General features: G+C 39.2%; 1 protein-coding gene across 6 annotated transcripts in view; it reads right to left on the minus strand.

Annotated features, from left to right (window-relative positions):
• PACSIN2 (protein kinase C and casein kinase substrate in neurons 2) overlaps positions 1–12,024 on the minus strand; it is a 53,270-nt gene that overhangs the window by 23,260 nt on the left and 17,986 nt on the right. For 5 of the 6 annotated variants that reach the window (XM_017745776.1, XM_017745778.1, XM_017745777.1 and 2 more), the window contains one exon: positions 2,860–2,970. In XM_017745776.1, coding sequence (XP_017601265.1) covers positions 2,860–2,919 — 60 coding nt within the window. In that variant the 5' untranslated portion in view covers positions 2,920–2,970. Of the gene's footprint in view, positions 1–2,859; positions 2,971–5,123; positions 5,371–12,024 lie in introns of those variants that run through there. The other variant, XM_017745775.1, reaches the window with a different exon arrangement.

The raw sequence follows: 12,024 nt of genomic DNA on the forward strand, positions 1-12,024 counted from the left end.
CGCTGGCCGGGCCCCAGCAGCTCCCTGTCCTTCCTGTGCTGGGATCCCAGGGCTGGATGCAGCCCTGCAGGGGGGTCTCAGCAGAGCGAGGCAGAGGGGCAGAATCCCCCCTCCCCTGCTGCCCATGCTGGGGGCTCAGCCCAGCACAGGGGGGTTCTGGGCTGGGGTATGTTGAGCTCTCACCCACAGCACCCCCAAGTCCTCCTGCCAGGGCTGCTCCATCTGCTCATCCCCACCTGGATTGAACCCAGGGGTTCCCCCGACCCAGGTGCAGCACCAGCACTTGCTCTTGTTAAACCTTATGAGATTCCCATGGGCCACTGCCCGAGCTTGTCCAGGTCCCTCTGGATTGTCACTGCACCCTCAGCCTGGTGTCATCTGCAGACCTGCTGAGGGTGCCCTCAATCCCAATATCCCATTAATGATGATATTAAGTAACACCGGTCCCAGTATGGTCACCTGAGAGACAGCACTTGTAACTGATCTCCATTGGGATTCTGAGCCACTGACTGCTTCCCTCTGGATACAACCACCCAAGTAATTCCTTTTCCATCCAGCAATCCACCCATGGAATCCATGTCTCTTCAATTTGGAGAGAAGGATGTTGTGGGAGTCAAAGGCTTTACAGCAATCCACATAAATGACACCTGTACCCCTTCTCTTGTCCAATGATGGAGCCACTCCACTGGAAAAGGCCACAAGGTTGGTCACACAAGATTTGCCCTTGGTTGTCTCAAATAACCTTCCTGTCGTCCCTGTGCCTTATCAGAGCTTCTGAGAGGGTCTGTCCCATGATCTTCCCAGGCACGCAGGTGAGTTTGACAGGTCCGTAGTTCCCAGGGTCCTTCCTCCCACCCCTTCTAAAGACAGGTACAACATTTCTTTCCTGTCACCTGGAATTTCACCTGATTGCCATGACTTTCCAAGTAGCACTTCAACAGCAAAGAACAACCTTTGTGGTTATAAATCAAAAAAGAGAAAGCATAGAAAACCCTATATGGAAACCAACTGATTGCTATACAGAAGTCTAACATTTCCTTATCCAAGGATAAAGAAAGGTATGCTCATGCATTATACATTAGCCTACTCACATTGCTTATGAAACAGACTGCAGTCCTGCCCTTTTGGAAAGAATACACAGAAAAGTCCAAAGAAACAGACTTAAGTAGTAGTGTTTACAAAATGATGTAAAATAAATCACCAAAAGCACAAACACAAATAAGCCACCTATAATAAGCATCAAATACATTTAAGCAAATCTTCGTGAAGGCCCTCATTTAAGGTAATTGTCATTTCTGATCATCCTTTATTGGATTTAATTCTTTGAGTTCAAATTTGTCCAAACATAATCATCCTAGTTTACAGAATTTTCATTCTTATTCACTCAGCTTTTATGCTTCCAGACATGATTACTTGATGGAAGACAACAGCTTGGTACGGAACAGCCAGCCAGAAATCACATTCTGCTGCCAAGTATAGGATGCCCAACACACATCAAAATATCCCCTTTGGTCCAGAATTCTTTTTTTCCTGACTTGCCTCATTTTATTTTGAAACACTCCTAGCAAGGAAGCCTGCTCAGGAAGTTGCCTCAGCATAAAACAAACCATACAGTAAAACTGAGGTTGGAAGGACCCTCTGGAGATCAGGTAATCCAATCCCCTGCTCAGAGCAGGTGTGAAAGCTCAGATTGCTCAGGATCACAGCCAGCTCTGTGAGTAGAGGTCCCACAGCCTCTCTGCAGTCATCCTACAGAGTACCCCTACAACAAAAGGGGTCAAGGCTTAGAATACAGTGATTTTAAAAGAACTTCTTTATAAATAAGACAGATATATTTAACATAATAGTTAATATGTCTCCTCAAAAAACGGTACCTGTCTACTCAACAAGAACCTCATTGGCATTAGGTCCTTTAGAAAATATATTGAAAAACCATGGGAGATCTGCACCAAAATGTAATATGCTGCCATTACAAAGAGCACAGTTTAGTGGTCTAGAAAAGCTTACATTTAAAAGGAAATACAGTACCAGGTCACCAAAATCAAGCTGTCATACACAGGTCTCTGCTAACAGAAATATTCAGACAGGTTCCCCTGAGCTGTTTTCATGTTTGCTATAGTTCAAACTCCAAAGAGCTCCCTCTCAAATGGCAGAAGTTTGTCCTACTGAATACAGCTAATTTGAACAGTGTACTTACCTCCAATTGTGCCAGTGTTGACACTGTCAAACCTTTCTTTTTGCTCTAAGAAAAAGATCTGGTTTTGTAAAAGTATTTCTGCTTTCTGAAGTTTCCTTTCTTTAGACTTTAAATTAGCACAGCATCTGAAAGCCTCTGTCAGACTGGGGCAGCACAAATTACTGGTATTATGAAGTACTTTATATTGTCTTTCTGCATGTACCCTTTTACACTGAGATAAGCGTAACTTCTCTCAAAAAAGTTTACATTTATATCCAGATACAAACAGGAAACAGGCAGTACATTCACACGCTGTCTTACACATTTGTAACTTATGTACACTTACAGTAGCCTGGAACAGTTACTTTAGATTTAATACTGATCATTTTAAAAGCTACTCACACATGCCCTTCCTTGACAGTAAAAATTGACAAAGGTTCAATTCTGAATTCCATACCTTACCCACATGGATGATCCTCAAGTTTGTGCCCATTAAAGCCCTCAACAGAACTAGGTCAAAATCCAAAAGGTAATTTCTACCCCAAAGGCTATTTCTGCAGATCACAATAACCAATGTGTCTTGTATTGCAACTCTTTCCACAATTTACAGTGCACAAAAAACAGATTTTCTATAGTGAGAATAAAAAATAAAATCAAAATATTGAATAAAACATTTGGATTACCTCCCAGAAGCTATCACTAGAAACTTCTACGCCAACGGAATCATCATATGAGCCAGACATTGCTACGTATGATGAGCTTGTAAGTATTCAGAGCTTAAACACCTTCAGAATCTGTAAAAACAGGAAAAAAAAACCATTTATGAGCATTATTAATGCAGTGGAATTATGAAATTATGAGAAAAAAATTATGTTAGGCAACGTCATTTAATATTCATATCTAGAGGTGCCAAATAAAAACACAGGGCATTTTGGAACAGAAAACTTCTACCATACAAAGTTTGTGGTTCTTATCATGATTTTGGTTGTCCAGAAAACACTCAATGCATCTGCTTATATCACATTTCACTACTCTTGAGTTTATTTAATGATAAAATTTCCTATTACAACCAAAAGAAAAGATTGAGCAGTGAGATGCTTACTCATTAACTACTCCACTTTCAAAGCATTCCTATGAGACAATCAACTGACCTTTGCTTCTGCAACAACCACCTGCACTGACTCCTATTTCTTTTCCACTGGAATCTGTGTTATGAAACCCACCGGAAATATTTAAGGCCAAAATTTGTTGATTTAAAGAAAAATAAATGTCTTCTTGTCATTTTTCTATTTTAGCAAAACAAAAAAACAGAACTCCCATCAGCTCTGAATTCTGTGCTTTATTAGAAGTAAGTAATTACTTTAACAATTCAGGCATTTTCACTTTTATTGACACAGCTGCAAGGAAGAAAAATATAATCTATCCTCATCGAAGCAGATGACTTTATAAATCACCAGCTATGAAAAAGGTTAGGGTTACCCTATGCTAACATGTAAGATTAACATCAAAAACATAACTGAGACAAAAATCCAGGCACTTGCATCCACAAATGCAGTTTGTGGGCTGGAGACCAAGAGGTAGGAGAGAGAGGAAACAGCTGCCTCCCAAAACACATGCACAAATCCCTGTCTGATCTCTACAGATACTTCGCCAGGTTCTCCTGTTTGGATGTCTCCTGCCAAGTTTATCTCTAACTACTACTAGGGATACATACAGGTAAACAGATTTTACCACCCTTTGTGGGATAAATACTTTTATCAGTAGACTGTAAGTTGAAGCTCCCTCTCTTTTTTTGCCCTAGCAATCTTGCTTCCCTTAATGGACCATGGCCCCTCAAAAGGGGGCAGAAAATGTCTTCAAACCTGACCTTGCTGCCCCAGTGGTTATGACAAGCTGCTGAGAGAAATGGCATTGAAAGCCTCCCAGGCAAGGAGAATTCAACACTAAATTAGCATTTCTGGGATACACTGAAAATAATGGTGCCATAAGGGTAGGCACTTGTTTATAACAAAACCCAGCTACTGAAACAAAACAGTTCTTTGGACAGTTGCACCACAAACATAACAAAATTACTCTGGCTGGGAAGACAAGCTGTTTCTTCTTATCAGTTTTTCATCCAATTCATTTACATAATGCAGTTCCCAAAAAGCTTACATAACCTTAATGGTGAATATGAAACTAAAAACCACAACAGGAACACCAGTTGTTAGAATTTTAAAAGACAGCCGAAATGTAAGAAGGGTTCTGCAAAATGGCAAACTAGAAAGGAAAATCATATAGAGACAAATTATTTTTACTTGTTAGTGTAACAATCTTCAAATTATTTAATTAGTAATTACCAAAAAACCAGCATTTCCACCTGTGCTTTTACTGAGCCAAGAGGGAAAAGCTTAACCACTATTCAATTGTCAGTTTCTCTAGAAGCACACCTTTACCTGGAATGTGTTCTTTCCAGATAAATTTTGTCCCTTGCAATTTTTACAATACATTAAGGTAAGCAAAGATCTCATTTGTAAGCGTTGATATTTTCTCATGCCCTTTTTTAGACAGCTATAAGCAGCATAAGGAAGAAATCAAAGTGCAGTAAGCTTGCAACTAGCTGGACAAATTCAAAAGAATAGTTTAAAATTAAACAGCCGGGCACACCACACGGAACAAGGGACGAATGAGGTTCTGAAGGTTGTCAGGAAGGGTTAGGGCAGCTTTTCTCCACTACACCAAGACCTTTCAACCAAAGTGTTCACTGCCATTTGGAAGAGATCTCTGGAAGACAGCTGTAGAGTTCAGCATCTTGGTAAAAGAAACCCTGAAGTATAAACCTGAAGGGAAGTTTCAGCAAGTCATCCACCCCACTCTCCCAAACCACACAAGCAGTACTTTTCCCCTCCGATTACAGATAGAAAAGACAATGAAAGTGTTCTGAAGTAATAATACAGTGTCCACTTACCTTTAACAAAAGAGCTTAAACTGTATCATTCCTGCAAATTTACCCTGAAAAGTCAAATGGAAAAACTGAAAAAGCTCAAACACAGGAATATTTTCTTAAATGAGGGAACAGGTTGTGGTGACTAGGTTTTTAAAAAAACCCTTTTATTCCTCCTCAACTAGAACTACATAATACACAGAGTTATCCTTTTTTTCCATAGAAGCATGAAAATGATCAGCACTCAGGAAATACTGATGGAATTAAGGTTTTAATATGCCAAATACTATGCTGTGAGAAAGTATGAGCAAGCGTATTTAGGGAAATATTGTGAAGTCATAGCAACAACTGGTACAGAAAAACACTATTTTTTACAGCCCTACTTAAAAATAAACTGTATACTGAGATAGGAACATTAAGTGGTGTGAGTCATGCTACCCTCACAAAATAGAATTATTACAGCAGCCAGGCCTTTAGCACATTTTTCGTCAGGGTTTGGTCCTCCCATCCTCCAAGTGAATTTGCAGAGGTTTCACAAGTAAAGTTCATTGCACTCTTTTTTTGTTTTGCAGGGTCTTCCATTTCACTGTAAACATATGAACAACTACAGCTGTTATGTAAAATCTAGAAAATTTAGACAGATACAACAAGAAAGATGAGTTCTGCATAGATTCTCCACAAATGATCACCTGTGTCTCCCAGGGCCGGGGGTTCTTTGGTCAGCTGGATTGCAGCAGAACCTGTAACTCCATAGGAAAGCACAGTGCACACGCCCACTTCCTATATTCCCACAACAGTTTGGCTTCATCCACTCTTTTTCTTCTCATTCCACAACTCCAGGCCCATCTCTTTAGCACCTTTTTCTTGTCTCCCAACTGCTAAGCACAGTGCTGCGGCCACCAAAAAAAGCAGCACAGAGAAAGCCTTACCAGTTCAGAGCCCCTGCTGCCTTTTGTCACAAGCACACTTTAGCCACGAGAGCTTATATAGGCTAAAAATAAACCACAAAGTCCAACTGCAGAAAGTAACTCCATACTGAACAGTACATACTGTAATAGCTACGGAAATGATGCAAACAAACAAGGCTCCAGTTTCTTGGCCCTGGCCTTTAAGCAATTCTTGTAAATTAGGATACATTGATCTTTGACACAAGGAAACGGACCAATAAATAAATGTGGCTTTTTTTTTTAAAGCTTCCTCTTAGGGAACATTCTAGCCATGCTTTATACTAAAGACCTTGAATTTCTTCCTCACTGCTAGTGCCCTACTGTGTGAAAAGAAGTGCTATAAACATCCTGGAGGCTTAACACACAAGGATTTTAGGAAATATTAACTAATAATGAGCAAGCAGACCTTCAGATACTACACACAAAACCAGCTGAACACAATATGCTGCCTCTGCTCTCAAGAAGTTGGTTTTGATGTTGTTACTTTGAAAGCAATTTGCAAAGTTCCTTGCTTTGTTCATGTTGAAATACTTGATTTTTTTTTCACTGCAACAAATGCAGACTATTAAGAAGCTAAAATATTCCAGTGAAATCCAAAATTTCTCTTAAGGCATTTTTCAACAGGAAGATGGGGAAAAGCTTTTAAAGAAATCCTTCAGTTAAACCCCTTCAAGCTTGTAATAACAATTAACTCCGATGAACTCTCACTGTGAAACAGGTGAGGTTGTTGAAAGTGAGATTTTAACATTCTGATCTCTTTAGGAAGGTTATGTTTATTTTGAAAATATTTTTCACTATACTCAAAAAGACAGCATTAAAAAAAAAAAAATCTAATTACAGTCCTGTGTACAATGGCCTTTAAAGCACAGCAATCACTAAACTGTGGCCCTAGGTGACAAACTGGTCCACAACAGAGAAACATCTCAATCAGAGAGTGACAGAACCTTCCAAGCATGATCAGCCCAGGTTGTTCAGGGCTTTTATACAGATGGATCTTGAAACCACCAGGGATGGAGATGGCACACCCTCTCTCTTCAGCCTATTCCAGTGTTTAACTGTCCTCAAGATGACATACAGAAGAAAGAAATTAATCCGTATTTAGAAAGCCAAATGGCATCGCCATGCATTGTCTCCAAGGTCTCTACAGATGCAAGCTGAGACAGTCTAGCAGCCTCTAGAAGAGAAAAGCACCTGGTCACACTACCTTTTAAACTTATTTTTGGGATGACAGGATTTGTCACCATGGATCCAACCTGTCAGGATTCCAAGTTTCATGACTAAGGAGTGAACTACTTATGTATAAGAACATGACTCAACTTCAATTAGCAGCTCCTAAGAACTTTCAGCTATAGTATTTTGCCTCATTACTCACTGAAGTCTCAGGTTTTGTTCCACACGGAATAGGAAGGAAACAAGACTCCATTGTACAGAAACAAATACAATCTGTGCTTTAAGTGCAAACTACTGTGGTTTGCTACCAAGTGTACCCACCATGAATATGCTCAATCTCATATTCCCTGGTTAAATAAAGCAATTTAGATATTACTTTTTTTTCTATTTTGTCCAAAGAGCTTGCTCTATAAGAGTTTCCAGTTTCTTCAGGGTTCAATCTGTTTACTATTTACACAGAAGAAAGTGACATAACTTCTTTAGCAATATTGTGAAATCATGTAACAAAAGCTGTTAAGATTCACAGCTACTGACACTAAAAAGTCCATAAATTAATATGAAAAGTAAACATAGGAAAAAAGTATGCTTTGGTTTACACATCCAAGTGACACCAAAAAATTCCAGCCCCTGGGTGCAGGGAAGAAATGCATCAAACCATGATTAATCACTGCTACTCAGTGCTGTGAAGTCTTCTAATTGCGATCAGCAGACATGACTGCATTTTATTAACAGAAGTTAGGCTTTAGCTTTTTAAAGGTAGAGTCTCAAATCGATGACTTGGGCCTAGTTCTTCTTCAATCCATAAAACAGGGAGAATAGTACCCTTTTCCACAGGGATTTAAGATAATCCCTTAGTCTCCATCAAGAAAACAACTACAGCAACAAACACCAGAGAAAAGTCCGTAAAAGGAAATTGAATCACTACTTCTTTGGGAATTCAGCCTCTGTGTTATAGTTGGCAGAGCCATGGACCAAATGATTTTCGGAAAGAAGTTGACAGCAACCTATTTGGTGAACCGTGAGCACGAAAGGAAGGAATATAGGAAACGCACGTTGTTACAGACTGTGCAAGCTTATTTCCTACCAGGCACACTCCTCCAAGACTGGAAGCAATGTTTATTCCTAGATTTTCTAGTTTGGATACCTGAATTATTTGCCACCTAGACATTTTTCAGTTAGCAGATAACATAAAATGACATTAAATAACAAAAAGCTATCAGTTCATAGTAGTTATTCATAACCCTGACTAACAAGAGACTCTTTGCACTTCTGTCAATTAAGGAAACCTCTGAGTTGAAGGTTGCTTGGTCCACAACAACCTCCTTGGTATTGGATTATATTCACCCATGCCCAAGTTTGCTAAATGCTGTGTGTGAAACCACTGAAAGTAGCACTCATTCACTGCCCTAAATATACAAGTCATGAACACACACTTAAGCCATAGTTTCAGCACACATCAGATCGCTAAAGAGATTAAACTTCTGTGATAATTACCACATGTAAAAAAATCCCACACAACTCTAGTGAGGAGACAGTCTCTAAAATTAAACTCTTCAGGCACATTAACACTCTGTGATGCAATCCTACAGCATATAAATTTCACAATGCATAATAAAAGGAGTAAGAACAGCCATTTTAGTCATAACAGTCTGATTACTTTATTAAATAAATGAAACTTAAAATTACTGATCAAGCAATTTGAATAACACACAGCACAGAAGTGTTGCAGAAGTAACACACCTGCAACACGAGGCAATGACCCAACGTAGTCAAAAGGACTCTTAGCCTGCACATTTTGCACAATGTACAAATACTACCTCACTCTCACACTCTAAAGAAGACTGGCAGAGCCCTGGAGCTGGCAGCTCTTATCTCCTGTCCTCCTTCCCCATCATTAGTGGCCAGACATGCTGGTTAGACATGTTGCTGTTACACGTGCTGGTTTTTTGCACATTGACAACCTAACCATCCTGCCAGCACAGCCTTCCTCTGTGTTTTTCCAACTAACCAGGAGATAGATACCTTAAATAGCACAACACTGACTTTGGGGAAAAATTATTTTTTATTCTCAGCTTGACAAGCCAATGTGTGTAGGTGTCGTACTTTCATTCTGCAATTTTTGTTCTAACCAGGGAAGCTAGTAATTGCCTTCAGAGGCTTTGCAGAGGTTTCTATTTTAAGTTAAACAGACACTGACCACAGAAATTATTAACACTGCAAAATACGTGCTTTAAATGGCATAGATCTACCAGCTAAGGATGCAAAGTTGACAGAGTGATGTGGGGAGCTTTAAAATACTTGCATATATCTAAAACAAACCTTAACATTTTCAGACTATACTTTTTTTTTATCTGGAGGTATGAGAGAAAAATCCACATTAACATTTTCTTCACTGCAGGAAAAAAAAAAAGGAAATAAAATTTGGCTTTGAGTAAATTTTGCCAGAAAACCAGCTGAAGAACTCGGGATTATTTGTCAGTTAAAATAACATCAAAAAATACTCTCTGATTTTTCAAATCAGAGGTTTTCCACTGTTTTGGATCAAGTGATCAAAATGATAAAGCGCAGGAAGAACTTTTTAATTACAAACGTTCACCCTTTTCTAACGTTCACCTTTGTAATGCCTGTGACATCACACACTAATTCATATGTCCTGTCAAAGTCTCCCAAAATTAAATTAACCATAATATCTTGGCATCCTTCCTAAATAAATAAAATTGAGATTAATATCCTTTTAGATTTGTTTCAAAAAAACCATGAAGGGGGCAAAAGACCACACGTCTTCAAATTGCAAATTACATTTTGTAAGCATTTAGTTAGCAAGAAATCTTTAAGTCTCCAGATACTTTAAAAATAAATAATTGACCCTTTACCTAGTGGAATTAGATGGCTTGTTATATACACTCATAATGAAAACTAATTTTTGTAAAATGTCATGGGAAATATCTAAAGCATACACACTTAATATTTAGTTCAAGTAGAATTTTACAACAGTGCACAAACAAGGACAGTGCAGAGGAGTGATACTGATGGATTCTCCAGGAAAGAAACCATGAAACAGCGTTTACAGCTGCACTGGCAAAGCAGTTGCAGAGACAAGTGACATGTACACAACTGTTCTAAAATGGCATATAATGAAGAAGCAAAATAGAACATTACAAGAAGCACTGCCTCAGACATCAAAACTTACTTATGTGACCACCCAGCAAGAACACTGGTCTACTTCAAAACAGAAACCCCACAAAAGGACATAAATAAAAAGCAGTACAATAACCATTCTAGAAATGATGTGTGCTGTGGACAGCAGGCTGTATGAGCCCAGAACCGTCAGTTCAAACATGATAAATGCACTCTCTTACATTCAAACAAACATTGCAAAATATCACACTCAGCCAAAAATAGTTTTGTATCAGCTGTGACACAGTAGAGTACATTTTGGTAGGAAAAAGCAACTATGGCAGTTGTTTGGAAAGTCATTCCCCATTCTGTTTACAAGCTATTCACCTGAAAAGGCATGCCTTAATAATTCACTTGCATTTTTTCCAGCTCTGGAGCTGGGCAGCATAACTGCACAGATAACCACAGAACCTGCACAGCACTGCCTGATCTCCATTTCCACAAACACAGCTCTCTCATCAGCGTGTACTTTAGCACTTCCTGTGGGCTGATGAAAACCTTGTAGCTCAAGCAATGTCTTTTTTGCCCCCCTCCACACTGCAACACTCAAAATAACACAGGGTTTTCAGTCATAATATGGTTCTGTATAGCTGCAAAGCTGAGTATTTGGTGTACTATAACCTTTAGGAAAGACCATGGATAGCCCATTTTAAGGGAAGGTATTTTTATCATACAACTGGCTTCACTGGAGGAGAGTGTTTTTAAATATCTCAGTGAAACACGTAGGCACACTTTGCAGATGCGTCACTTAGGAAACAGATGTGTTGTTTCACTGTTTCACAGTCAAAAGCTGTATTTTTCCACCTCAGGAAATACAGGGCTGTAATATTAATTAATGAAATACTGACATGCATTGAATGGAAGCAGATCTAAACCCTTAAATTAAGGTGAAACAGGGCAGTCCTCCTGAATCTGAAAGTTGCACTGAGGAGCTACTGTTCTTTACTTCAGAAGAGAACCAATTCAGATACCTTATTGGAACCAAATTCAGCCCTGTCTTTAACTCATACTTGTTTCCAAAGCCTAAATCACTGTTAGAAACTAAATCTGTGCATTAAGATGTCAGCATACCCCACCTTCTGCTTATCTTAGCGGGATACAGATGACTATACTTGGCAAAAACTAGGAAGGCTGACTGGGGCAGGGGAAGCTGCCTGGGCGAACCCAGGAAAATCTGTGCACTCTTCACATATTAGTGAATTTTTCTGTCACTTTTTAGAAATACAAATAAAAGGAAAAGGGGAAGTGATGACTTCCTTACCATGGATAAAGAGAAAGCACAAAGAATAACAGACCTTCCTATAGAAGACCTTCCTGTCTCAGATGGACATTGCTGAAGGTGAAAGAGAAGATCCCCAGACCCAGTAAGACAACAGACCACAATGTGCTCATGTTATACTTGATATAAACAGCACAGAGACATCACATTTCCACACAAAACTCCTTGGAGCTGAATGGATTACTCTTTAGTAAGCAAACCCAGCAATTTTCTAGGATAGCTCCTCAACACAAGTACCCTATAACACCAGAAATTATTTGCTAGTATAGCTTTTGCGCAAGGGACAGCCAAAGCTAGCAAAGAACTGTACCCCAGGACTTGTACCCTATAGCAGAAATTAAATGACCCCTGC

Source organism: Corvus brachyrhynchos, unplaced genomic scaffold, assembly GCF_000691975.1.
Source record: "Corvus brachyrhynchos isolate BGI_N302 unplaced genomic scaffold, ASM69197v1 scaffold209, whole genome shotgun sequence".
NCBI lineage: Eukaryota > Metazoa > Chordata > Aves > Passeriformes > Corvidae > Corvus > Corvus brachyrhynchos.